This window comes from Macrobrachium nipponense, chromosome 39 (assembly GCF_015104395.2).
Source record: "Macrobrachium nipponense isolate FS-2020 chromosome 39, ASM1510439v2, whole genome shotgun sequence".
Taxonomy (NCBI): domain Eukaryota; kingdom Metazoa; phylum Arthropoda; class Malacostraca; order Decapoda; family Palaemonidae; genus Macrobrachium; species Macrobrachium nipponense.
Window position 1 is genome coordinate 55,136,353 of NC_061099.1, and position 25,651 is coordinate 55,162,003.

At 38.5% G+C, this 25,651-nt stretch overlaps 2 protein-coding genes across 2 annotated transcripts in view; one reads left to right on the forward strand and one right to left on the reverse strand.

Annotated features, from left to right (window-relative positions):
* The window catches only part of LOC135209926 (mitogen-activated protein kinase kinase kinase kinase 4-like), a 50,207-nt gene extending 26,972 nt beyond the window's left edge, over positions 1–23,235 (reverse strand). Inside the window, 6 exon segments of the mRNA XM_064242661.1 lie at positions 174–218; positions 3,355–3,411; positions 14,211–14,276; positions 21,239–21,511; positions 22,056–22,076; positions 23,185–23,235. Coding sequence (XP_064098731.1) covers positions 174–218; positions 3,355–3,411; positions 14,211–14,276; positions 21,239–21,511; positions 22,056–22,076; positions 23,185–23,235 — 513 coding nt within the window.
* The window catches only part of LOC135210362 (serine/threonine-protein kinase mig-15-like), a 297,907-nt gene that overhangs the window by 134,357 nt on the left and 137,899 nt on the right, over positions 1–25,651 (forward strand).

The following is a 25,651-nucleotide window of genomic DNA, read 5'->3' on the forward strand; positions in this document are numbered from 1 at the left end:
TGTGATTTAGCACAAAACAATTATAGGAATATTTAGTACCCTGAATGTATATGGCAGCCCTTAAGTGCAAAACTGAGTTAAATTACTACTCTAAAATGCTTTGAGAAAAATACTGGTACCAGAAAATAGGAAAACAAGTAATTTATCTTCATAACTATAAAGCATCCACATACCTTTTTCAGGACATTAATTTCCAGTTTAATTTCTTCTTCTTCATCCTGAAAGGAAAACAAATACAATATATTACTGAATGATTGTGCACATGGAAACAAAGTGCTGATACATTCTCTTTTTAAACATTTATTTATAATTTGGGAACTTTATAGGCATTCAACTGCTTTAAGTTTGTAAAATAATCATGTGCTGTCTTACATATAATTCACAACTGGAACACTGAAGGAAAACATGAATCTAATTTGTCTGGATATGAGACATAAAATGAGATAATGAATCTTTAGTTGATCCTAAATCTGTACAATAGGGTATGCTACATGCTTCTGGCAGGGGGCGTAAAGAATTCCCTTAATTAAATTACCTGTACATCAATACAGAAAGACTCTGAGGGATAGAGCATGGAGAGGTAAATGTGCTCAGAAAAAGGAGAGCACCATAAATGAGCAAATACATGTGGAGAGAAATATGAATTTATAAGTTAATTACATGCAGAGAAATATGAATTTTTAAGTTATTTACATCCAGAGAAATGTGAATTTATAAGTTATTTACTAGTGGTTATTTGGTGCCATGATCAGGAAGGAATGATGACAAAAATTATCCTAAGAAAGGTGATGTAACTATACATAAGGAGGCATGAAAAAATATACAAAGAGACAAGTGCCAAATTAAAGGGAATACTAGTGCAAACTAGTACTACATGTGCATCTTGGACAAGAATGGGTTTTGACAACGTAAAGAAAGGACATGACTTGAGATAGAATTCATGTCATACTAGTGCAAACTAGTACTACATGTGCATCTTGGACAAGAATGGGTTTTGACAACGTAAAGAAAGGACATGACTTGAGATAGAATTCATGTCAGAGACAAGAATTACATAAGAAACCGAGACAAACAGTATTTGGTAACAAATCAAGTCCTTTAACGTATATTATAGTAATAGAGGAATCTAAAAGCAGCGCAAGAAGCAAGGCTATTGTGAGCTGCTATATGCAATACAACCAACTTGAAGTTATATTAGTAGTTACAGAAATGCATAAAAAAGGAAGGCTGCATCAGGCAGGAAAGGACTGAAAATCAATACGTATAATCATCATAGCCTACTTGATTTTCTTGTTATATATTTTCCCATGATAGGGTTATTTCGATGTAAAATGAGTTGTTCTCTCAAACCTCAGCTGACCAATGGTTCTTTTCACTGGAATTCCCATCAGGTCTGGGTCTTCATTTATTTCCTTTTCCCATGACTTTCTGTTCATTCCTCCTATTTCATCATCCCGCTGCTTCCATACCAATAATTTTTCTGGCCAACCACTCCTTATACTTTCTCACCAATGGCGAAAACAAAAGGGTTGATTTATGCGTCTGAGTAACTTCAGTGGTAAAGGAGCACCAAAGTTCTCTCTTTTTTAAAACCCCCAAGGAAACAAAAGAGCCTCAAGCTCAAGAGAGCCATCCCTAACTGCATTGTCTGTGCAGGACACGACCCCAGTCCAGTCTGAGGCAATGTCTCCCGCTACATCCTCTAAATCTTCTCTTCCTATCCTTCCTAACTTTTTCATCCCAATCATTACATTCAGCACAAGTTTTTTTCTTACTACACTTCTGTCCCTATACTCACTGCAAACTGTATGTGAATGATAGCAAGATTTGGTCAATCTGGTCTTACAACCTTCGCTGCAATAGCAAAGGCCACAGGAACTAGAGTCAGACATAACCTGATCCTCCATGCTAATAAGCTAATCAAAACTTAAAGGCTACTCAAATGAAAGCAATAATGCTTTACCGAAGTCCAGTAAAGACAACCAAATAGCTAAAAGCTGCTGCAATGGTGCCAATTTATGACAAACCACTGCAAACACAATTTGAACTATCCAGCTGGTTGTTTCCCTGAGTGCTCCGATAGCGGGCGGAGCCTGTCACATAAGCTAAACATTTGATTTGCTAACATATTTTAAAAAGGCTGCAGCCCACGTTAGTAACCTTAGCTATGTACTTGGTTAATCATTTATATGAAACTACTGTGTAAGGCGGCAAATCAACACATGAGCTTGATAAACAAGCACAGAACAAGTAGTCACCCTAGCAAAATTAGTGTTGATGGTCTGCAGAGAAATCCTCATAATCCCATTCAGGATGATACAATGTACTTCTCCTACAGCTACTAGAAAAGTAATTTTTGGAATCTTATTTTTAGAATCTTACATGTCCTTCAAGGGGCAATAGAAGCCAAGAGAATGACTAAGATCTAGCAAACTGGAGGTCAAGGCTCATGTCACAAAAGATTCACATCCTCTCTCCATACTAGCTGGTTCCAGATACCTGAGAAATCTTCAAAATCCTGTGGATGAGGAAGGTGGACATCAACAATGATGGTACCAGCAGACGGAGGCCCATAAAGATACAAGTCAATGGGCTACGACTCCAGGAAAGGAAGGTCCTCAAGTTGTGGCTCTACCACCAGACTAAGAGCAGCACAGAACATATGCCTTCTGTCACCAAAAACATGTTTGAGTTGAGTTATGTAGGCAGCCTGTGGACTTCCTGCTCGGACGCACAGGTAACAGTGGAGGTAGAGGAAGAAAGGTTAGCAGCACAAAAGTTGTAATAAAAAAGACAACCTAGGTAGCAGAAATGGATGGAAACCCTTCCCTAGCGTGACCCGGGCATTCAGTTGTAACAGCAATCCTGACCACCATGCATAAAGACGATGGAGATGAGGCCGCATGAGAAGCTATAAAGACCCATAAATCATTAAGGAAGTTCTCTTTCCCAATACCTCATATTCACTTCCTATTCCTATTTAATAAATGAGCTGAGACTGAGATTGCCTTAAACACTTATATATAGAAATATACAACTAAGGGTCTATTAGGAGAAACTTATTTTGTGTTCTTAAAGCAGTACCTAGCAAATCCAAAAGGAAGACTAAATGAGAGAAAGGAGCATAAACAAGCTTAAAAAGAAAATCCTCTGGTGGAAGGCAAAGGTGATTTACATCAATAATTTCCAAGTTGTATTTGTATAACTCACTCGTGAATCCTTACATCCACAATTCATACATAGCAATACAAATGACAAATCGCAAGTACATGACATGATGCTAAATAATGCAGAGATGTGATGAAAATCCAAAGAAGCATGGAGAAATAAAAAAAAAAAATTTCGATGACATACCTCTGTAACATCCATAACTTTGATGGCAGCCAGCTGACCGGTCTTGGTGTGCCGACCCTGCAAAATTGATAGAATTAGAACATAGTTCAAATAAATTAAATGAGTAACAAAAATTATAATCCTACACAGAAATGTAAAAAGTATACATTAGTACAATCAGTCACTTTATTATCATCAGCTACTGCAGTGCATTAATGGACAGGTCAGTCCTGTATACACAAGTGACAAGGTACGTTGCATTGTCAGGCAATCTTTACTTAATGTCATATACTACTACTCATCCAACATAAAATGTACCACTGAATAATACCCAGCGATGCTATAAAAAAACAGCACCTAACCCTCAAAATCAATAGTGCTAAAATTTAAATGGAACCTGTAATACACTATTTGCTTATGCTTGATAATATGGATATGTTTGAGAGCTCTACAATGACCTGCAAATTAGGACCAGGGGCAGGCTGGCCATTAGGGCATTTGGGCCAAATCGCTTAGTGTCGAAAATCGCTTAGCGTTGGCGACCAGGACTGTATAATTTCTCAAATATAGTAATGAATACAGATTATGATCTTAATCACTTGCATTGAAAATTTTCAAGAGAAAAACAAAGTCTGCAAATAGAAAATAAAAATCTTGTAATAATCATAAAAAATTTGAGCATCCAATATTTCAAATGAGCAGTGAAAATAGTATGGCAAAGGTTAATTTTATCCTAGTTTTATCTTATAACTAACCAAGTTTGATAAGCACATATGCACAATGAAAAGTTTAACTTACCAACTATTCTACTGACCACCTGCCTTCCATGAATTAAAAATTGCAATCTTTTATATATTTCATATAAAATAAGACCAATATGCCTAGATCTTATGAGTGTGTAATGTTAGTTAGGGAAAATAGCATAGATATAAAAAGAGAGAATAATAGTAGATATAAAGAGAGAGAGCTTCACTGATAGAGAGATGAATAGAGAGAGAATAATAGAAAGAGAGAGATAGAAAAGAATAATAGAACAGAGAGAATTGTGTTGAGCAACAGATGTGTTTATTGTACTACATATATATAACCCAAAAATGCAGAGGTGGTTATCGTGTTAGCGTCAAATAAAAAATGCATATAGCAGCTCTGAGATGAAGCTCCGTCATAACCCTTGACCTCCCAGCAGAAGCCATACACTTCCAGTGATGACAGTAACCCTCATGTTGTCAGAATAACACTTTGATCTGCAGACAAGCCGGACACTTCTGGCAAGGTCATTAATCATGCCCAGCAAGGAGGTGTTGAAATTAATTTCCACCCAAAAAGGGGTGGTGCTTTAGACGTCATCATTAATCACCACCCAATGAGGAAGACCAGAAGGTGGAGACAGAAAAGACTACCAACTACTGAAGGAGGAGACATTTTCTTGGAGAAAATGTTGACAGAATTAGAATCAGAGAAGTAAAACAGCATTACCAGCCGTGGGGGAGTAAGACTTCATACATCGACATGTCATAATAGACTACAATTTGCCTCAAGTAGAAAATAACAGAGCCGTATCACCCTCAATACGAACTAAACTTGTATGTGTAACAACTATATAAATATTTAGTTTGTGTTAATAAAATAAGAAAAAAACTATGCTGTCTTTCTAAGCATCCTGAGACTCTAAAAGAATGACTATAAGAATCCTGAGACTACAAGAATCCTGAGACTTCAAGAATCAAGAGAATCTACAAATCTACAATAAATATATAAAGACACAAAGCAAATAACAATAAAGTTCTTTATACTGGCAAAGTAATATGAGACTACTTCACATAGGTGGCCATTAAATACAAGGACGAAGCAATAAGCTTATATTACAAGTGGTAACCTTCCCAATTACAACTTGAAAACCCCAAGCATGGTAGTTTACAAGGATTTCACTTTTATACAAAAACTTTAGTATGTAGTAGTATTCAATTTACAGAAGTGACGTGCCAGCTAAAATTTGTAAGTAGGTGGTAAGTTAACTACCTTTTACTAAGAACTAACATTTCTTGACATTCATACAAGCCATCAACTGGTCTTAGTGTTTAAAACATGAAGTTTAATTCAGTAAGTAAATATATATCCAACTGTCTCCAAGTGAAAAACCAAAGAAGGAAATAATTCACTGAATATGTTTGGGAGGCCCTTATTAATGTGCTATGTACAGTCAATTTAATGACATAAATATTCAAGAAACTGATGATGATAGGAGCAGAAAATTGAATGCGCTATAAAAGAACTCCCTTTAAAATGAGTCTTTAAATCAACAATACTATATTCATAAAAAAATATGTCATACAAATTGAAAGTAAATTTGTGTTTTACTGCTCATATAATAATGACTGAACGCTGAAATTCGCAAAAATATTTCTAATAAGGGATGTGTATAGCCTTAGGAAAATCTAGAAACAAAATACTAAATTTTGTATTAAGGTAAAGGCTGAATGTTTTATTGAAATAAGTTCCTCACAGATTTCTAAACTTCTTGATTAATCTAAAGAAATATCCTATTATAATCTCATTTTAAAACAATAATGGTATTATGCATTATTATTTTTTATTTTTGGTCTATCAGTCTTCCAATTCAACAGGGTGGTATCTATAGTGTGGGGTTCCGGGTTGCATCCTGCCTCCTTAGGATTCCATCACTTTTCTTACTATGTGTGCAGTTTTTGCATGAGTCCTGGAGCTACTTCAGCCTCTAGTTTTTCCAGATTCCTTTTCAGTGATCTTGGGATTGTGCCTAGTGTTCCTATGATTATGGGTACAATTTCCACTGGCATATCCCATACCCTACTAATTTCGATTTTTAGGTCTTGATACTTATCCATTTTTTCTCTTTCTCCCATACCCTACTAATTTCGATTTTTAGGTCTTGATACTTATCCATTTTTTCTCTTTCTTTCTCTTAAACTCTGATATCCCATGGTACTGCGACATCAATGAGCGATACTTTTTTCTTGATTTTGTCAATTAACGTCTCAACGTCATGTCTGGTCTATTTGCACGTATCACCGTATCTGTTCTGATACCATAGTCACAGAGGATCTTTGCCTGATCATTTTCTATCACTCCTTCAGGTTGGTTTATGGTCTCGTTTCTCATATTGCACTTCCTGCAGGTGAGATGCTATTTTCATCTATCGTTCTTTGAACATATCTGGTTCTTAGGGCTTGATTGTTTGCCACTGTTATCATTCCTTCATTTTCCTTCTTGAGCTCTCCCCTCTGTAGCTATTGTCACGTTTCATTGCTGGCCAGTTCTTTAGTCTGTCTCATGTATTGTCTGTGCATTGGTTTGTTGTGCCATTCCTCTGTTCTGTCTGTCATTCTCTTGTCTGTATACTTCTGGGTCTTCATCTACTTTTATCAGTCCTTCTTCACATGCGCTCGAGTCACTCATCTTCACTGGTTTCCAGATATATTGCCCCAGTGCCCTTTTCTCGATGTTGAAGCAGTCCTCTATGCTTAGTAGCCCTCACCCTCCTTCCTTTCGTGTTATGTATAATCTGTCAATATTTGCTCTTGGGTTTAGTAGTTTGTGTAATGTCACGTTTCCTAGTTTTCTGGTCTATGCTGCGGAGTTCTGCCTTCTTCCATTCCACTACTCCTGCGCTGTATCTGATTACTGGTACTGCCCTGTATCTGATCTGATTACTGGTACTGCCCTGTATCTGATCTGATTACTGGTACTACCTATGTGTTTATGGCTTTTATCATATTAATAATAACCATCTCATGTTCATGGACGACATCAAGCTGTATGGTAAGAGCATCAAGGAAATAGATAACCTAATCCAGACTGTAAGGATTGTATCTAGGGACATCAGGATGGAGTTTGGAATAAAAAATGTCTTGGTCAATATACAAAAGGGCAAAGTAAGAAGGACTGAAGGGATAAAGCTACCAGATGGGAATAGCATCAAACACATACATAGATGAGACAGGATACAAATACATGGGAATAATGGAAGGAGAGGATATAAAACACCAAGAGATGAAGGACATGATCAGGAAAACATATATGCAGAGACTTGAGGCGATACTCAAGTCAAAACTACACGCTGGAAATATGATAAAAGCCATAAACACATGGGCAGTACCAGTAATCACATACAGCGCAGAAGTAGTGGAATGGAAGAAGGCAGAACTCTGCCGCATAGATCAGAAAACTAGGAAACTTATGACAATACACAAAGCACTAAACCATAGAGCAAATATGGACAGACTATACATAACACAAAAGGAAGGAGGGTGAGGGCTACTAAGCATAGAGGACTGCTTCAACATCGAGAACAGAGCACTGGGGCAATATCTGAAAACCAGTGAAGAGGAGTGTCTCAAGAGTGCATGGGAAGGACTGATAATAGTAGACAAAGACCTGGAAAAATACAGAGACAGGAGAATGACAAACAGAACAGAGGAATGGCACAACAAACCAATACACGGACAATACATGAGACAGACTAAAGAACTGGCCAGTGATGACACATGGCAATGATTACAGAGGAGAGCTCAAGAAGGAAACCGAAGGAATGATAACAGCGGCACAAGATCAGGCCCTAAAAACCAGATATATTCAAAGAACGATAGGTGGAAATAACACATCTCATATGCAGGAAGTGCAATACAAAAATCGAGACCATATACCACATAGCAAGCAAATGTTCAGAACTTGCAGAACCATTATTATTATCATTATTATTATTGTTGATGTTATTTTTACTACTATCAAATTCAGAAGTAAAGAACATACTATGAAAAAGAATAGAATGCAACCAATATTTAACAAAAATATAAAGAATAAACTATGAAAGAGAATTAAATAAAATACATACGAAAAGATAAAGTAAAACAAACATGACAAATAAAAAATAAACTAAAGTGAAATTCATATCAACTGGCTGATCACAATAAAACATTTGTAAAAATGTTGAACTTCTTGCTTCCAAGGATCACCAAGATCACTAGTACTACATGGTGGATGGTATAACCTCGAGAATTTCTCAACACCTAATCATTCTCCTCTGTCAATCCTTTGGGTTGCAGGTCACCCTAAACATGAGACTGGTTCGAGTTCACCTGTCAGACGGCTGGATTCTCCATCTCAAGGTAGCCAGACATAACTGCTGTGGTTTCTTCTATGGAGATTTGGAAACTCACTGAATAGGGGCGTGTCTACTTTTACTGTAGCATTATTGATGTTATGTTCAGCCATTAATGATGTATTTAGTATGTCTAATGTTTCATTTTGTGCAGTCTACTCTACAGCAAAGCTGTCCATGTTTTTTTTTTATTCTGAACAGCAGTTGACTACCTATGCCACTTATTGCTGGTGCAAGAAGGGCGATACAAAGAACACTGCCCTGAAACCCTGTTTTCAAATGGAAAAGTCTGAATGAATATCATCACTTCACACCTCGAAGGAATAGTTGGTCAGAAACTTTGCAATGACAACTGGCAAGTGCCCACGTGCATTAGTTTTGTATGTTTAACAATATTGAGTATTTACATGTGGTATAATAGCAATGTTATCCGTTAGTGTAATAACATAACTCTTTTGACCAGATCTCATGCATTCGGAATTTTCTTTAACAATTTGCATGGGTCTATAATTATCTATGCTAGTTGGATTTCTTCCAGATTTGTAGATGTGAATAATTAAGGTACTGCTGTAAGATAATTGTATTTTTTGCTTCATTTGTTTACTTAAAAATGTATCATTTCTGTATCAGTTTAGTTTGCTATTAACTGGAATACTGCAAGAAGGAATAAATAGGTTTGGTGTGCTAATTTTGTAAAAGTGAATTTAAAATTGGAAACTGATCACAAGTACTCTTTACTATGTAATTACATGTGTTCCACTTATATATATCTACAATGCTTGATCAGCAAAGTATGACACCCAGATAAAAAAAAAAAAAAAAGGCCCATGTGATTTTCAAAAATATGCATTTGTTTCACTATCATGGAAACATACATTTTTTTAAGCCACAATCTATTATGATCCATTCTCTACAAGATCCCAGTGAAAGTTAAGGTCATTGATATAGCTAAATATCACGAATGATCCTTGGAGGTAAATTGTCATGATGTTTCCAGTAAACATGTTTAAATGTTGCAAACATAATACGTAACTAGTGGTTCTTTGCCTTTGCAGACATATCTTATTTCTCAAATAAATAATTTGATCTTAAGCCATTACATTTCTTTGGATTACATGACTAATTATCTCATATATTATTAGTTATTTTATGGTTTACAAAAGCTGATATTTTTCTATTTACTTTATAAATGAAGTTTTTTGTTGTTTGGATATTTCTTTATTTTCATAATTGGTTTGGTATCCTTGAGTTCAATTGTTTCATTGGTAGTCTCTTTTTCTGGGGTCCTTTAGTTTGAATTATTTTTTCTTCTTTACAAATTGATCTATTTAACATTACATTTTTATTGATATGACATGGTTGATACACAAGTATCCTTTTTATGAGTTTTTGCAGCAATTGTTCATTTCCATATATTTCTTGAAGTTACACACGGTGTCTACTAAACTGTCTTTCGTTACATTCTTGATTTTACTCAGAGTTCGATAAAGCGTGTATAAGTGTATCTGGATGTGTCATTGAGTTCCTCCTTCTTGTTTTATCCTATCTTTGCTGTGATTAAGTACTGGTTATAGGTTGATTTCATCTCCTTTAACATATTCATTATGATCTAAGGTTTCTCTTTCTCTTTGTAAAGTTTTATTTTGAGATGGGACCTCCTTTGATTGGTTAATTGTGATGATAGACTTTGGCCTGTTTCTTGAACCTTTCTGTACTTTTCATTTGGATTTGAAAAATGGATCAGTTTCATGGTCACAAGTATGGTACTGGATTTTGTTTCTTGGTTTTAGGAGTTTTTTCCAATGGTTTTTTCTCCTTATCTTGAAACTCATAAACACTAGTCGATTTCTTCTAATTCTTCCATGATACTTAGGTTAATTTCCTCAATGTCCATTAGTTATAGAAATCATATTGGGTGTGGGTTTTCTATGATATATTCTTTTTAGATTGAATTTTCATGATCTAATTTTGCTCTAATTTTCTATATCTTGTATACTTTGTTTATTCTTGTATGTTACCTATCATATGAGTATGTACTTGCATTTTGATTCTTGTTACCCTTTTGGGTTATAGCTTTGTCATAGGTTAGACTTTTACGCCCAACCATTAAAAACTTCTCTTATGGACATAATAGTTCAATCTTGAAGCATTTTTAGTTCTGTGTTGTATTTATAATGGACACATAGTACTTCAGATCTTACACAGTGGTAATGACCACAGTTTATTCATGTTGGTTCAACACAGTTCCATATGTACAATAACTGATCAAATTCCTATATCCATATCAATACTAGATTTCCAGGGGCATATCATGTAGTACACATATATCATACGCTTGATGCTGAAAATTTATGAAATGTAAGCTGACCATTTTATGAAGAAATGAAATACAGTGGATAAAAAATAAAATTATTTGATCAGATTTTCTAGGTTTAATTAAGCAGCAAATAGGCACAAAATGATTCTGATAGTTGACTAATGTGTTATGTTGCAATATTAAGTGTGCTTTTCTCAATGCCTGAAAACCTGACATTCAACAGCTTGTCCCCTACTTAATGCCATCCTTTCACTAAACCACAAAACTGAGAAATAAAAAAACACATGTAGCCTTGATCATTTTACATCAATATGTGTTCAATGGATGGCAGTTGGTAAGCCATCCTATGTAAAAGTTTATGGTAGCAAGTCTGTACATACAAAATTATGTATACTTTAAAGCTTGTGAATACAGTACGTACATGAAAGGGTTCTATATAGTTAGATAAGAAAATCTTGAATGGGTAGCATAGTATGGATTACTATTCCAGTTAACTATGATAGCTATAAAATTCTTTTTAATACAGGACTGGAAACTGTATGGAATGTAGTACAACTTTAAAAGCAAGTCAATTGCACAGAGGTCAACAGAGGAGTGGTACTTGTTTTCTTTAATTGTAGTTTTTTCTTTTTAATCCTGCAAGGCTTTTACACTGACAGCATCAGTAGGAGTTACATTTAGCAAGTGATAAAAGATTACAAGCAAAAGCACAATCAAAATTAACATACAGTGGGCCCACCATATTCACGTTCTCCAGATTCGCGGATTTCTCTCGGGAACGTTTCCCCGCATTATTCGCGGAAAATTCGCGCATTTGCGGTATTTTTCTGAGAAATATCCACAAATTCCTGGTTTTTTTTATCATTTTCATCATAAAATGCACTTCTTGGGATAAAACTATTAAAAAAACCAAGTATACAATTTTTTAGTGGTTTTTCTTGAGTTTTAACTACAAAATAGCTGTTTTTAATAGCTGTTTTTGAAAGTTTTTATAGGGGTTCCAAACATTCGCAGGTTCTAACTATTCATGGGGGGGTCTGGTACGCATCCCCCGCGAATACGGGGGGACCACTGTACATGTCTTTTACTGTATCCTAACAGTACAGATACCACCCTACTTACAAATGAGTTATGTTCCGGATGGGCTTTTATATGTTGACATGTTTGTAAGTGGGTTACTGTACTCTCCATGCCTATTTAAGTGCAGTATGATATAAAATCAATATGGCACTAAAATTTTTCATCCTACAATGATGCAGTACAGGTAGTCCCCGGTTACCAGCGGGGGGCCCGCTCTCAGAAAGGTGCTGATAAGTGAAAACCGCCATTAACTGAAACTCAGCGACTCATGGTGCCAAGTTTTGGTTAATGGCACCGATAACCGGTTAACAGTGCCTCTGTCAGGTGTGTTATGGCACCATAACTCTATTATCTGTGCCATAATTGAAACTCAGCCTGTTACGGCGCCATAAAACTGGATCGCCATTCACCAAGTCCACCGATAACTGGGGACTGCCTATATATACTGTACAGGCAGTCCCCAGGTTACGACGGGGATTCTGTTCTTGAGACGCGTCGTAAGCCAAAAATGGTCGTAAGCCAGAACATTGTCAATAATCCTAAGAAAACCTTACTTTTAATGCTTTGGGTGCATTCAAAACTATGTAAACTTCATTCTTATTGGATTTTTCATAAAAAAAAAAAACTTCAAATATTGATTATTTTGCATTTTTGGCGTCATATTTCTTCTGCCAGATCAGCATTTGTAGGCGGCATAACCCTGGAAATAATTTGATGAATACAATTGAAAAGCACCTTAACCTTGGAACGTCATAAGCCGAACCCGTCGTAACCCAGGGACTGCCTATACTGTATGTACGTAACAGGCACACAAAAAAAAAAATTTGAACTCATGGGTAGCAAAGGGGAGCACTCTGAACACAATTTCAATTTGCAATCCCATGGGCTTGCTTCTGATGCTTTCAAGTTGAACGTTCCTAAGTAGGCTGGTGTACATATACTCCAGTCAAACCTCGGTTTTCGTATGGCTCTCTTTTAGTACACTTTTTCTACGAAATTTTGTCTCGATTATCATACATTTCCTTGGTTTTCATACTCGGAAATGCTCCACATCCAGGGCCCAGTGCATGACTGGGCCCCATATTAAGCACCCAAACAAACCATTCCATCTTCTTTTGTAACCCATTCTGCTTTTGTGTTTTGTTTTTGTGCTTTCTGTGCTTTTTTTTTTTTATTAAAGTGCAACTGCTAAATAAGCATCATGGGGCCAAAGAAAGTTCCAAGTGCTAGCCCCTCCATGAAAAAGGCGAGAAACCCCAAAAAACTTAAGAAAGAACTAGTAGCAAAGCGTTGGAGGAAGTTGCATGCTGATCTCAGTGAGAAAATGCCTACAGCATGCGCTGCTGTTAGTTAACTTAAGGCCCAGCAGAGACTGGTTTGAAAAATTCAGAAAATGAATGGGCATACATAATGTGCCTACTTCAGTGATTAAAGACATGCAAAGTGGAATGATGTAAAAAAAAAAATTATCATCCCAACAAAGAAGTTGTAATCCAATGTCTCCAGCATGTTTAATGGCAATGTGGTGTTTAACTTTAGGCAATTTTTAAATAAATGCAAGAAACAAATAAATGTCTCTGGACAGTTTTCCTGTGCGACAGGGGTCCAGTAACTCTCAAGGTGGTCCTACTGCCAGTAAAAAATGAGGAGGGGAATTAACCTCTAATAATGCCAGTAAAAAACAAAGAAAATTACTCCAGATAGATCCAGATAGGTCCTTGATACCTGAAGTCCTTCTGGGAGGAGATTCCCCTTCCAAAGAATAACCTTTCCTCCTCCATCTCCCCTCCTCTCTGTCTTCCATATACTAACAAGTGTTTTCCATAAAGGTAAGAGTGATGTTAAATGTTCATTTAATCATTTCATTAGTCATTTATATTTATTTCTCATTTTCTGTATGTAAACCTGTTTATGCGCTATGAATTTTTTTTTTTTTTTTTTATATTTTGGGGAGTCTGGAACACATTGTTTGCACATATTTACATTATTCCTTATGGGAATTGTTGTTTTGCTTTTCATACGTTTTGGATTTGGTGGGAGGTTCCCAAACAGATTATGTACGAAAACTGAGGTTCCACTACCTGAAAATGCATAGTAGCTTAGATGCACTTCTTACTGTCTGACCATACAGAGAATTTGACAGATATTTTCATTGAAGGAACCAGTCATTTGTAAAGCTTTCACATAAGCTTCATTATATTTGCAGAATAACATAAATCAATGGACTAGTTAAACAAGTAAAAGAAATTATGAGTAATATCTACTATATGATCTTCAAAAACTTTCATTATACCTTTGGACATTACAACAATGAAGGGAAAACTAAATCACTCTCTTACATACCTTATACACTTGACCGTAAGTGCCATTGCCAACAACTTCTATTAGATCAAATATACCAGCAGGATCCTGTAACAGAAAACATAAAAAATTATTCAAATTATTACTTAATTCTTTTACCTTATACATATTGTGGTTTGTTGAATTTACCAAAACAAATATATTTCTTTACCTAACCATTCATAAGTTTCTTGGACAGGGGATGCCTTTTGTTCTTCAATACACAATATTAAGAACACAAATGGGGTCCACTACTTTACAACTTTCATATTGCCATGTGAATAAAAATCATGTATAAACACTTAAGCTTTACATATTGACCACTGTGGATTAGGAAAAACTACTATGTAGTTGTTCCACATTCAGTACCTTGAAAATATAACATTAATAGCAAAAAAAAATTTTAATTTTAAAAGTATTTTGTATTCTTGGGTATATAAACCAAAGCTTTTTACGTAAATATTCCTCAGTGCAAGCTGGAAGCAGCTGAAGCTTGCTAACAAGGTGGTTAACTGGCAGTAGATGGTGAGTAGGGGGAGTCACCAAGTCATCTCCAATAAGCCAACACTTCTCCTTTGGAATCACGGACTGTGTGTGGCTGAGTGAGATTACGATTATAGTCTAGCAGTGTTGTACTCGTTTCCAAGAGTGCAGATGAAGGATGTAATTCCTATCTCACCTTCGATTCATCCAAGAGGGATCAGGGAACCTTCTGATGTGCAGCGCAGACTGATCGCCTGTTCCAAAACACCACAAGCAAGTGGAGACTGGTTGTCACACAAAGATATATAAATTTTGGAGTCTCTTTCATTAAAAATATTAAAACCATAATGCTTACCATGTAATTATGGTTTAGTTTCTATTTTTAATGGCAGTTTTAGATTTAAAATTCACATTACTGCTTTATTGTTTTGGTGGAGGTTAAGTGTCCTCCCAACATCCAAGGAATAATAGGTACAACATAACTGAAGAGCTCAGTTCGTTTAAGCTCTATGTCCTTGAATAGGGAGGGGTCCCATTATGTAATTACTGGGCAAGTAATACATAAAAATCTTATTTTATTATAAAAATGTTATCTTTATATAAGTAACTTACCCAATAATTACAAAGCTGCATCCAACATCGACAGGAGGTGGGACTCAAGGACAAGTACTACTCCAGACATTTACAAGTGAAAATGAATTTGAAATGATAAAAAAGCTGACAGTTTGGGAATGCTGTTATATCGCTGCCTGGTGAGAGAGCTAGAGCAGGAAGATACTGCCTCCAGTTGTTGCTCATCTCGACCTGTAATGAACATGAATATACGTAATGTCAGGAGTCCTTGTCCCTACTTTAATGGGAGCTTTGCAGTCACGGAGTACTCCAATGACCACCAAAGCAAAGCCAATGAATGCCCTTGCCCTGGGCGTGACACGACCATAACTTACAAAAAATCTATTACCTGTGCACACACCAAGTTAAAAACCAATACCCATCTGATTAAAAGAAATGACTTGTGGGTACTCCAGGTACCAAGTACCCCTGAACTTCCCAAAACTCAACGATCTTACATAAAGTGAGGAGAAAGAGAAAATAGGTAGAACTTCTACCCCTCATTCCCCAGTGCCATGTCAGCCTTAGAAAAAGGACCTAGTGTACTAGTTTTCAAACACGGTTTCTACATCGTATATGTAATGATTAGTGAAAACTGATCGACATTTCCAACATGTTAATTGGATGATTGTAGTCAGGGAGAGATTATGCCCAAAAGCTAAAGATGTGGCTATTGCCCGAATGTCATGAGCTTTCACCTTCAATAACATCAAGGTTTCTTCCTGGATACTTGAGTGAGATTACACAATAGTCTCTCTCAAAAAGAAAGAAATAGCATTCTTGAAGAGAGGTCTCTGGATATCTAAATGAACACCAGAGGTTACAAAAGTCCCCTCTAATCTTCTTGGCTTTGTCGAGATAGTGTTTTAAGGCTCTCACTGGACATAACTCTCCCTTGTCCCAACGGACCAAGGATTTCAGTAAGAATCTGGATGGTGAAGGACCGAGAACAAGGGTTGGAAGGGTTCTTGTTCTTTGCTAAAATCCTAGGATATAGGAACAAACCCCATCTGCCCTGAGCAAAGCCAATCTGTCTATCAAGGAACAAACCCCATCTGCCCTGAGCAAAGCCAATCTGTCTATCAAGGGTTTAGAGCTCACAGACTCTTTTTGCTGTGGCCAATGTGATGAGAAAAAGCTTTCTCCTATTTAAGTCTCTAAGTGAAGAAGAAAAGTGTAATGGTTCAAACGGTGGACCTGAAAGCCAACGTAACATGTCCAAGTTCCAAGCGACAAAGGATTGAGTGACTTATGGTATCAAACAACTTTAAGTCAGAAATGTCCTGATTCGAGGATAAGAAGCCTCTGTGTCTGAATACGGAATTCAGCATAGATCTGTATTCTGTAGCCTTTAGTGGTGGATGTTGAAAGACCTCGAGACATCTTCAGGAACAGCAAAAATTCTACTCGGGGTATAGATGTTTCAGAAGATGTGATACCACGTCTCCTGCACCAACTGCGAAACACTGCCAACGTAGCTTGACAGACCCTGGTAGAAGAGTCACGTCTACAGGAATGGTCCTTTTGTGACCAAAAAGGTGCAATCAGGATCACTGACGCATTGTGATGAGACCGGAATTTGTTAATGACTTCCCTGACTAGATTGAATGGGGAAATGCATAAACCTCCAGGTCTGACCAACCCTGGAGCTTTGCATCCATTGCCATTGCTCAAGGGTCCGGCGCAGGAGAGCAATACAGAGGCAGGCGATGGTTTCTTGACATTGCAAACAGGTCTATCAATGGTTTTCCTTACCTTTTCCACAGGTCTGTGCACACCTGTAGATCCAGTAACCATTCCATGGGTAGAACCTATTTGTGACGACTCAACTTGTCCGCATGAACGTTCAACTCCCCCTGAACAAATCTGGTGAGATTATGAGTCTGGTTGTTTTGGGCCTGAAGATCTCTGCCTGCCTTGCACAGGGAAAAAGAGCAAGTTCCTACTTGATTGTGAATGTATGTCAGTGAAGACATTTTGTCTGAGTGAACTGCTATTATTGCATTACATGTCACTGAAGTGAAGTTCTGAAAAGCCAAATGAATTGCTTTCAGTTTTTTTACATTTATGTGGGGATCCTTCCCTTCTGGAGACCAAGTCCCTGAAACCTCTGGAAAAAAAGCGAGTTCCTCCCTGATTGTGAATGTACGTCAGTGCAGACATTTTGTCTGAGAGCACTGCTACTACTGCATTGCATGTCCCAGAAGTGAAATTCTGAATCACCAAATAAATTGCCTTCAGTTCTTTTACATTTACATGGAGTTCCTTCTCTTCTGGAGACCAAGTCCCTAAAACTTCCAAGTCTGATAAAATTGCCCCCCAAACCCAAATCTGATGTGTCACATGAGCGTTAGGTTTGGGTTCAATTGAAGAAGCAACTTCCCTACTAGGAATCTCCATTCTTCTAACCACCATTGAGGGTCTTTTTATCTCTGGTGTGATGGGAAAGACAAACAAATCTGGAAGTGTTTTTCTGCTCCAAGTGGCTTTTAGGAAGAATAGCAAGGATCTTGCATGCAGTCTCCCCAAGAAAACAAACATCTTGATGGAAGCGAGGGTTCCTACGAGTTTCATCCAGTTGCTGGCTGAGCAAAACTGGAGATCAAGGAAGCAAAACTGGAGATCAAGGAAGTGGCAAACTTTCTGGATGCAAGAATGAATTCTGTTGTCTGACAGAAAAAATGTCATGGTAATTGCTGCATAGCAAAGAAGGATAAATTAAAGGAAAACGCATCTTCGAAAAGTTCTGCAGCAAGGAGGCATTCGCGCATGGGTTGGAGGTGCCTGTTCTCATGATGGTTCTAGAATCAGCAGGAGTTTTGTGGAACTTGACAGGCGCCGACGTAAAGGGAGGAATGCCGCGATTTCTGATGCAATACTTCATCGAGAAACTTCTAAATCGTTCCCGTAATCTTGGGAGTCTGACATTCCCCGTAGGCCCCGCCCCCAGGTCACCGCAAAAAACCGACTGACGAAGTAGGAGAAGGCAGATCATCAGTAAGAGCCACAGATCAGATTAACAGTGAGAGATCAGCAGCAGAGATCATCAGAGAGAGAGAGAGAGAAAAGAGAAGAAGGACGAAGGATCAGAAAGGAAAAGGCGCTCGAGAGTTGGTTGAATTCTGGTCGAGTCATCCAGTCAGGGAGTGGACCACCGAGTTATTTCGACGTAGAGCAAGACTTCAGGGAAGAAACGTTCTACAAGAGGTTTTGAGGATTTCCTGCCCTTCAAGTATCAAGAATAGACATTGTTTTCTGCAATACGGTGTCCAGAAGACGTCTGAAGTATAGTTTTCCTTTTGTGAAGCCATCGCTTCAAGCATAGATCTCCGACAGCTGAAACTTGCCAGCAAGTATTAACATTTCCTCACTGTTCCCCCAGTTCATGCAGTGTAAGATTTTATCTTTTTTATGTAAATAGGAGATACCATTCTGCATTTATCTTTGTTAGTAAGTTTGTAAATAAACCTTTGTTGTGTTAGCGTTTCTTTCTATGTTCGTATCCCCAGTTTCAACTGTTGGTGTTGAATTCTTTGTGTTTATTATCATATCGAACCTGAAGCGGACCTCTCTCGGTTCGTAATAAAAAACCAAAAAACTTGAGAGTCTATCTTCACCCCCAAAATAGAATGCATAGAGTTGGGGCTAATTGAGATTACTCTTGATTGATTATAACACCTAGGGCTAATTGAAGGGTCTTAATTAGGCACCCTGTACACTTCTTGGATGGAGACCAAAGAACCCAGTTGTCCAGGTACTAATAAAAGCATACCTTTGACGTCCATCAGGCGAAGCCATTGTGATAGTGGGGCAAGTATTCAGGTGAAGACTTGAGGGGGCTGTGGACAGTCTGAAGCACAGTGCCCAGAAATTGAAAGACTTGGTCCTAGCACAAACATCAGGTACTTCTTGGATTCCGGTGTATTGGAATGTGGAAGTATGCATCTTTCATATCGATGGATACCATCCAGTCTCCCTGACAAAATAGCCAAGAGAACTGACTTGTTTGTCTGCATTTTGAACTCTGTTGTCTGAACAAAGAAGTTCAAAGCACTTACTTCCAGGACCAGCCTCCAATATCCTGATGACTTTGGAACGATGAAAAGTCTGTTGTAGAATCCCTATGATGATGTTTCCTTTACCAGTTCTATTGCTTGTTTCATGAGTAGAGCTAAAACCTACTTTAGAGCTGAAAAATTCTCTGAGCCTTCTGAATACGCCTTCAAGGCAATGGGACAAGATGTTAAAGGTTTTTTTTTTCTGAATGGGATCGAGTATCTTTCTCTGAGAACGTTCTTCACCATGGTTCCACCAGTCTGGATTCCCATTTTTTCCAAAATTGTAGGAGCCTTGTGGCCACAGGTGTACGGAAGACTGAATCCTCACTTGGTTGGTTAGTCGAGTAGAAGACTTCTTGCTGGACAGTCTAATCAAATGAAGGTTCGAACGTGGCCGAGACTGGGCTCTTCATCTGTCACCTTGAAAGGGATGTGGTTGAAGAGGTAACGAAGATCTTGCGGTGAAAGATCCTGTAGAAGCATGATTGGGATCCTAATGCCATTTGGCTGATTGTGGAAGAAGATTGTGTGTTGCTTTCTTCTGAAGTCCCATAGCTAAACGTTCTACATTAGCTCACAGAAACAGACTACCTTTATCCAAGGAAGATCTTAGCGAAGGGGTAACTCCCTTCATGGTGAACAAGCACCACAGCTCTGTCTTCTAAGGATACTGGCAGAAAAAACTGCTGCTAATTCCTGTGATCCATCTTGGATCACTTTATTGGCACAAACCCCTAGCACTTTAAAAAGTCCTTTCCAAAAAGTCCAACTTATGGACGAAACCAAATCTCAGCTGAATCAAACGCTGATCTCCAAGTAGGACTGATGAGAATCGAGAAGTCTCCTTGGGTGGACGCAGAGACTCCCAAGGATGCCACTTCTCCAGTTACATAACAACCATACATGCTCCTAGACAGACAAGATGGGGAGAACTGAAAACCACATTGCCTAATTCTCCCTTCTTGAAAAGCCGGGGGTCGATGCCTGACAAAGCCTTCTTAGCAAAAAATAGATAAAACCATTTTAGGATGTTTAGCGGTTCCTAAGTGTTGCCTAACATGAAGACAGAGCCAGAAGAAGACAGTGCCGTCAGAGAAAAATACAATGGAAAACAGGAGAGGAAATAATTCATAAGAGTAGCATAAAATGAAGAGGTTTGTTCTTGCTCTACGTCTTCAAAAGTTTCATAATACTGTGAACATCAATGTATGTATCGAAATAAGTGCTGGGTCTACAGTCGGCGAGAAAAGTGTGCACATCTATTCCTGACAAAGGGAGGACCCAAGCCTGCAATTGCAGGGATTTTGCTTGCATCCTGGATTACTGGTTGCTCTGCTATCAACTGATATCCCTCCTTGTCAGAAGAACCTTCAGAAATGAAGCTGCTGTCTAAAACCTCACTCTATCTTCCTTTTGATGAGGGATAGGGATCCACTGATTGAACTGCTCCCTTTGGACACTTGCAAGCCACTGGGAGCTTTGATCCCAAGGGACAATCTGATCCATTGGAAGCATGGGGTCCACTTGGTGCTTAAGAGGTCATTGGGAGATTGTGATCCACTGGGAGCTCAATAGCCACTGGCCACTCACAAATGTCCCAAAAGCTACAAGAGGGTTCTAGATCTCTGTGGCATTTGCGGGGAATCAACGGGGCATTCAGCTCTGTAGCATGCCTCTTCAATGGCCTGGACGAATCTCAGGAGCTTCGACTGCGTCCTCGATACACATCCAAGTCAGAACCACTGGAAGAAAGGATGTGAGATACCCCTTGAACACCTTTCCAACGGTTATCCAAAGGAACCTGGTAAGTAGCAACAGGTTCTGATGAAGAAGGAACAACTGGTTGTGGACAAGCCCCACCAACCTCCTTGGACTTACGGTTTGCTTTCTCCCAGATGCTGGGGAGTTTAGCAGGGACCTCCATCTAGGGGCATCGCTGGGACAAGTAGCCACCCCTTCCATTGATACAGTAACAGCACTAGAATCATGAACACTCGCTCTGTCCAAAAGGCCCTTGACTAAAACATCAATTTGTGCAGTGGTCTCCACTAAAGCATCAATTTTCTTATCCATATGGGCTTCAACATTGGCAATGGCACTAGGTTCAGGGGGGTGGGAGCCAGGTAACGGAGTAGAAAGAGGCGCAGAGGTCTGGAATTGGAGAAAAGCAGTCACAGAAGTCGAAAGTACCAGTTAAAGAGACAAAGACCCAAAAGCTCTAGCTTTGGCTCTAGCGACCGCCTTTCCCTGCGTAGCTTTCTCTGATTTGTCCACATGTAGTCAAAATTCACCACTTACTGTCATCCCAATCTTTGCACTCTTCACATGTCAAGTTGGGTGTACAAATTTGTCATGGCAATAACAAACTGAATGTAGGTCATACTCTGAGATAGTTAACCTAGTATTGCAGCCCACTGACTACTAGATGCACTAACATCTGACATCACTTTGTCAAAACTACTTTCAATTCACTCTAAGCTTAATCAAGTTAAGAAAATAATATATAGCGCAGACTACCAAACAACAAAATACTTCACCAAATCCTTCTATCAGCAAAACCATCCGGTGAGCAATTCTGGCTAACAAAAATCAAAGCTGCTTTAACAGTCGTGTTTGATCGTTAAGCAGCAGAAACAAATAGAGTTCTTCACCTACGTTATACCTATTCTTTCCCGGATGTGGGTGGGGCACTTACCTGCACCAAACCAATAGGGTGCTACAATGAATTTAAAATTTAAAGATGCTGTTAAAAGTAAAAGCCAAATCAATGGAAGTATTCTGCAAAATACACTGCATGCCAATAGGAGGTGCAATACAACCCTCATCACTCAGGATTTAATCTAAAATACTTCATAACACTTAACCCCTCTGACATTCTGATGATGTTAAATGACAATTTAAAAGCCATGTCTTGAGATTCTCATGACATCAAATGATGACATCCATCTGAAAAAAAAATTAATAAAAAAAATACCTTTTTTCTCATGCAAAACAGGGCTGTTCAATCGTTATCATTAAACTCCATAAACTGGGAAATAGTACTTCTGCTGCCATGTCAGAGGTGCAGGGAGTAGTCTCATACAGCAAGTGTAGGCTACAGAATTATTCAATCCAGGGATCAAAGAATCTAGCCTCCTACAGAACAGTGGGGGCAAGCAGGGGGAAAAAGCTCCAAAATAAAACCCATGGTGCTTTCAATGAAGTGTGCAGAGCCAGTCCCAGACACCAGATATTTGCACTCCCCATGATCATCAGCACGAGCAAACAGGTTCTGTGAGTGCTTAACTTTCAACAGATGAGCAATGGCTGTGAGAAGACTGCTTAAGTTTTACCTATTTTATCTTCATTTTAAAATGAAGATAAAATAGGTAATGGGAACACGAAGGGAAAAGCCTCAAGGAAAAGGGGTGGGGAAGAAGTTCAGTGTCACTTTAACCTCCCTTGACCAAAGGTCTCTCCCTCCTCTCCTAAGTTCGTTGAGGACAAGGTCAAGTTAAATATCCTGGAAGGAACAGGAGCAGTGAGCTACTGGAGCAGCTACAGTGGGAACAGGAAGAACATCCATAATTGTAATACACTCAAGATCAGAGGAAGCAAGGGGTGAAGTCATGGGATTCACCAAGACTGATGGAGGGGAAATGTCTGTTCGAAACCAAATGTTCCAAGGTCAAGACAGATGTTCTTCCAGTATGCTACGATAAGGTCAGAATGTCTTCAGCAGCTCCTCCACTTTCTGGGTGTGCATCAGAGTAAATGGAACAAAAGATGATGAGACAGGGCCTGAAGCATCACACCCGCTACAGCACTATGCACAGCCAACTGACCATCATGAGCAAGGGGATTTGGGTAGACATCATCCCAGTGGTAGTTGTCATATTAAGTACAGAACAAGGAAAGATGTTTGAATGCAGGTGGTGTAACGGCCTCAGAAGACAGTTCTCCTTGCATACCCTATTTCAAACCTTTTGCCCTCAGTAGGCAACCAAGAGACACCCAATGTACTTAAAGGTATACTACATTCCTGACTACAGCAAGTTGTACACAGAATAAAGGGATGACCAAAAGTGACACTCATTCATTCTCAGTACATCTTTGCTGATTGCTTTTTCAATGGGAAGAACTCTCAGGCATCATCATTCTATCACAATCCTAAAAAGCAAATCCAAATCCAAAATCTTCACACACTCAAGAAAATACACAAGTAACAAGTTCCCACAACAGCCACTATAAGAAAGATTCAATTCCTCTCTCCAGCAAGGGGAGTGAGGAGTGGTGACAAACCCATTTTGAGTGACTGACGTGGCTTGTTGCTCGTACAGATATAGTTCCTGAACATGTTACAACGTACAATTTTACAAACAAGTGGACCTGGGCGTTAGATATCCACATACGCTAACATCTCAAAGGCGTAGGTCCTCTTCTTAGAAATCCTAATTTTCTAAAAGAAGAAAGATCAGGTGACCAAACCTCCAGTTGGATTGGGATTCTCATACCTCCTCCAAGTTGTGAGTATATATCCTAATGTTAAGACAAAGTCTGTTCTGATATGAACAAATGACAAATTTCTAACTAATTTGTATTTTTCATAGCTAACAAACCTGAGGTCTTAAAATTGACTGCCCACCTCTAGCCACCCCTCTTACGTATTATCCTGGGTTAGATGAAAGACTAAATGAGTCACTAGACTCGAGCGTGGTCTCCGACTTGCTCCCACCTCAGCTATGTGTCGGATGCCAGATGCCACAGATTCCTTACATTTACAATTTTTTATTGTTTTTAACCAGTTTCCAAACTGACCAAGAAGACTTATCCTGATGCTACGACCTCAGGTTTGTTAGTTACGAAAAATACAAATTAAAAATTTGTCCTCTTTATTAGCATAAATTAACTCCAAGACAAGGCAGCCTTTATGCCATATTTTCTCAAACCCATTCTCTATTACTCAATATTTTAGTTTATGCTTACCCATAGGACAAATCTGGTAAAAATTTTACTTATAATACAATATATGTCATACATAATTTCTAAACCTAACATTACAAGTCCTACACTGAAGATAAAATTTACTAAAAGCAAATCGCTATAAAAAAATCACTGGAGCCATTACATGTCCTGCCAATTCTATGTCGCATATACCGGTAGCCTTGACCAAGATGTTAGCATGCAATAAATCCATCAGGCTACGTACTTCAACAATTTTTCAGCATGCAACAGCCGGACTGTGTTAGTGACACTAGAGTAACTAAAACTGTGACTATTACATCAAAGTACATATACTTTCATTTAATGGTTCCAATTTTCCTCTTCATCGATAACTCATAAATAACCAACAACAGAATGCCCTAAAAACAATAGATATTTTTCCAATGATCATATACTGCGAAGTGCTATAACATGATGTCCAGCATAATAAAAACCTTTGTTCAGTATAAATGTAGTGCTTCATGAATACACAATGCACCATACTTTAGTACTGTACTGTACACCTAGAAAAAATTTTTCTGGTTAAATTGTTTGCAACCGATGTATATCAGTAAATCTCTACAAGTTTTCTTCACATTCCATAACATTCTTATTCCATAAAATAAAGTGCCCATGAGACACTTTGGCACGACATCTAGGTTCCAAGAAACAAGATCAACCTCCTCCTGCTTAGAAGTGTCGAACGACTTGATGAGGTCATTAAGATCCTGGTGTGATGACAGGTCCTTACCTGTGTGTTTAAAAACTGAGGTAAGCATACCTCGGTATCCTTTAGTGGTGGAAGAGAAAAGACCTTTAGAGGTCCTCAGATAGAGGAAGTCTGCTATTTGGTTCAAAGATGTCTCAGAAGATGAGAGGTTATGTCTGACGCACCATCCACAAAAAAACTGCCCACTTTAATTGGTAATCTTTTGCTCTAATGAGTTTCCTGAGTCTGAAGCCCGTCAAAGCAAGATTGGACAACCCTGGGTGGTAACCCTTGAAGTGAGGCTGTTTGAGTTGGCACTGTCTTTGGGAAGTAGCCTTGGGAAGTCTACCAAAAGACATAAAAGGTCAGGGAACCATTCCTTCATGGGCCAGTATGGATCTATGCGTCATTGAGACGGTGTGGTGCAATACAAACTTGTTCAGCACTCCCCTCACCATGTTGAAGGGCGGGAAGGCACACAAGTCCAGGCCTGACAGTCTTGGAGCAAGGAATCTGTCATCCATGCCAGGGGATCCAAGCTTGGTGGCAAACAGGTCCAGAATCAATTTGCCCTACAGTCTCCAAAAGTCGAGACAGAGCATGCGATCCAGGGTCCACTT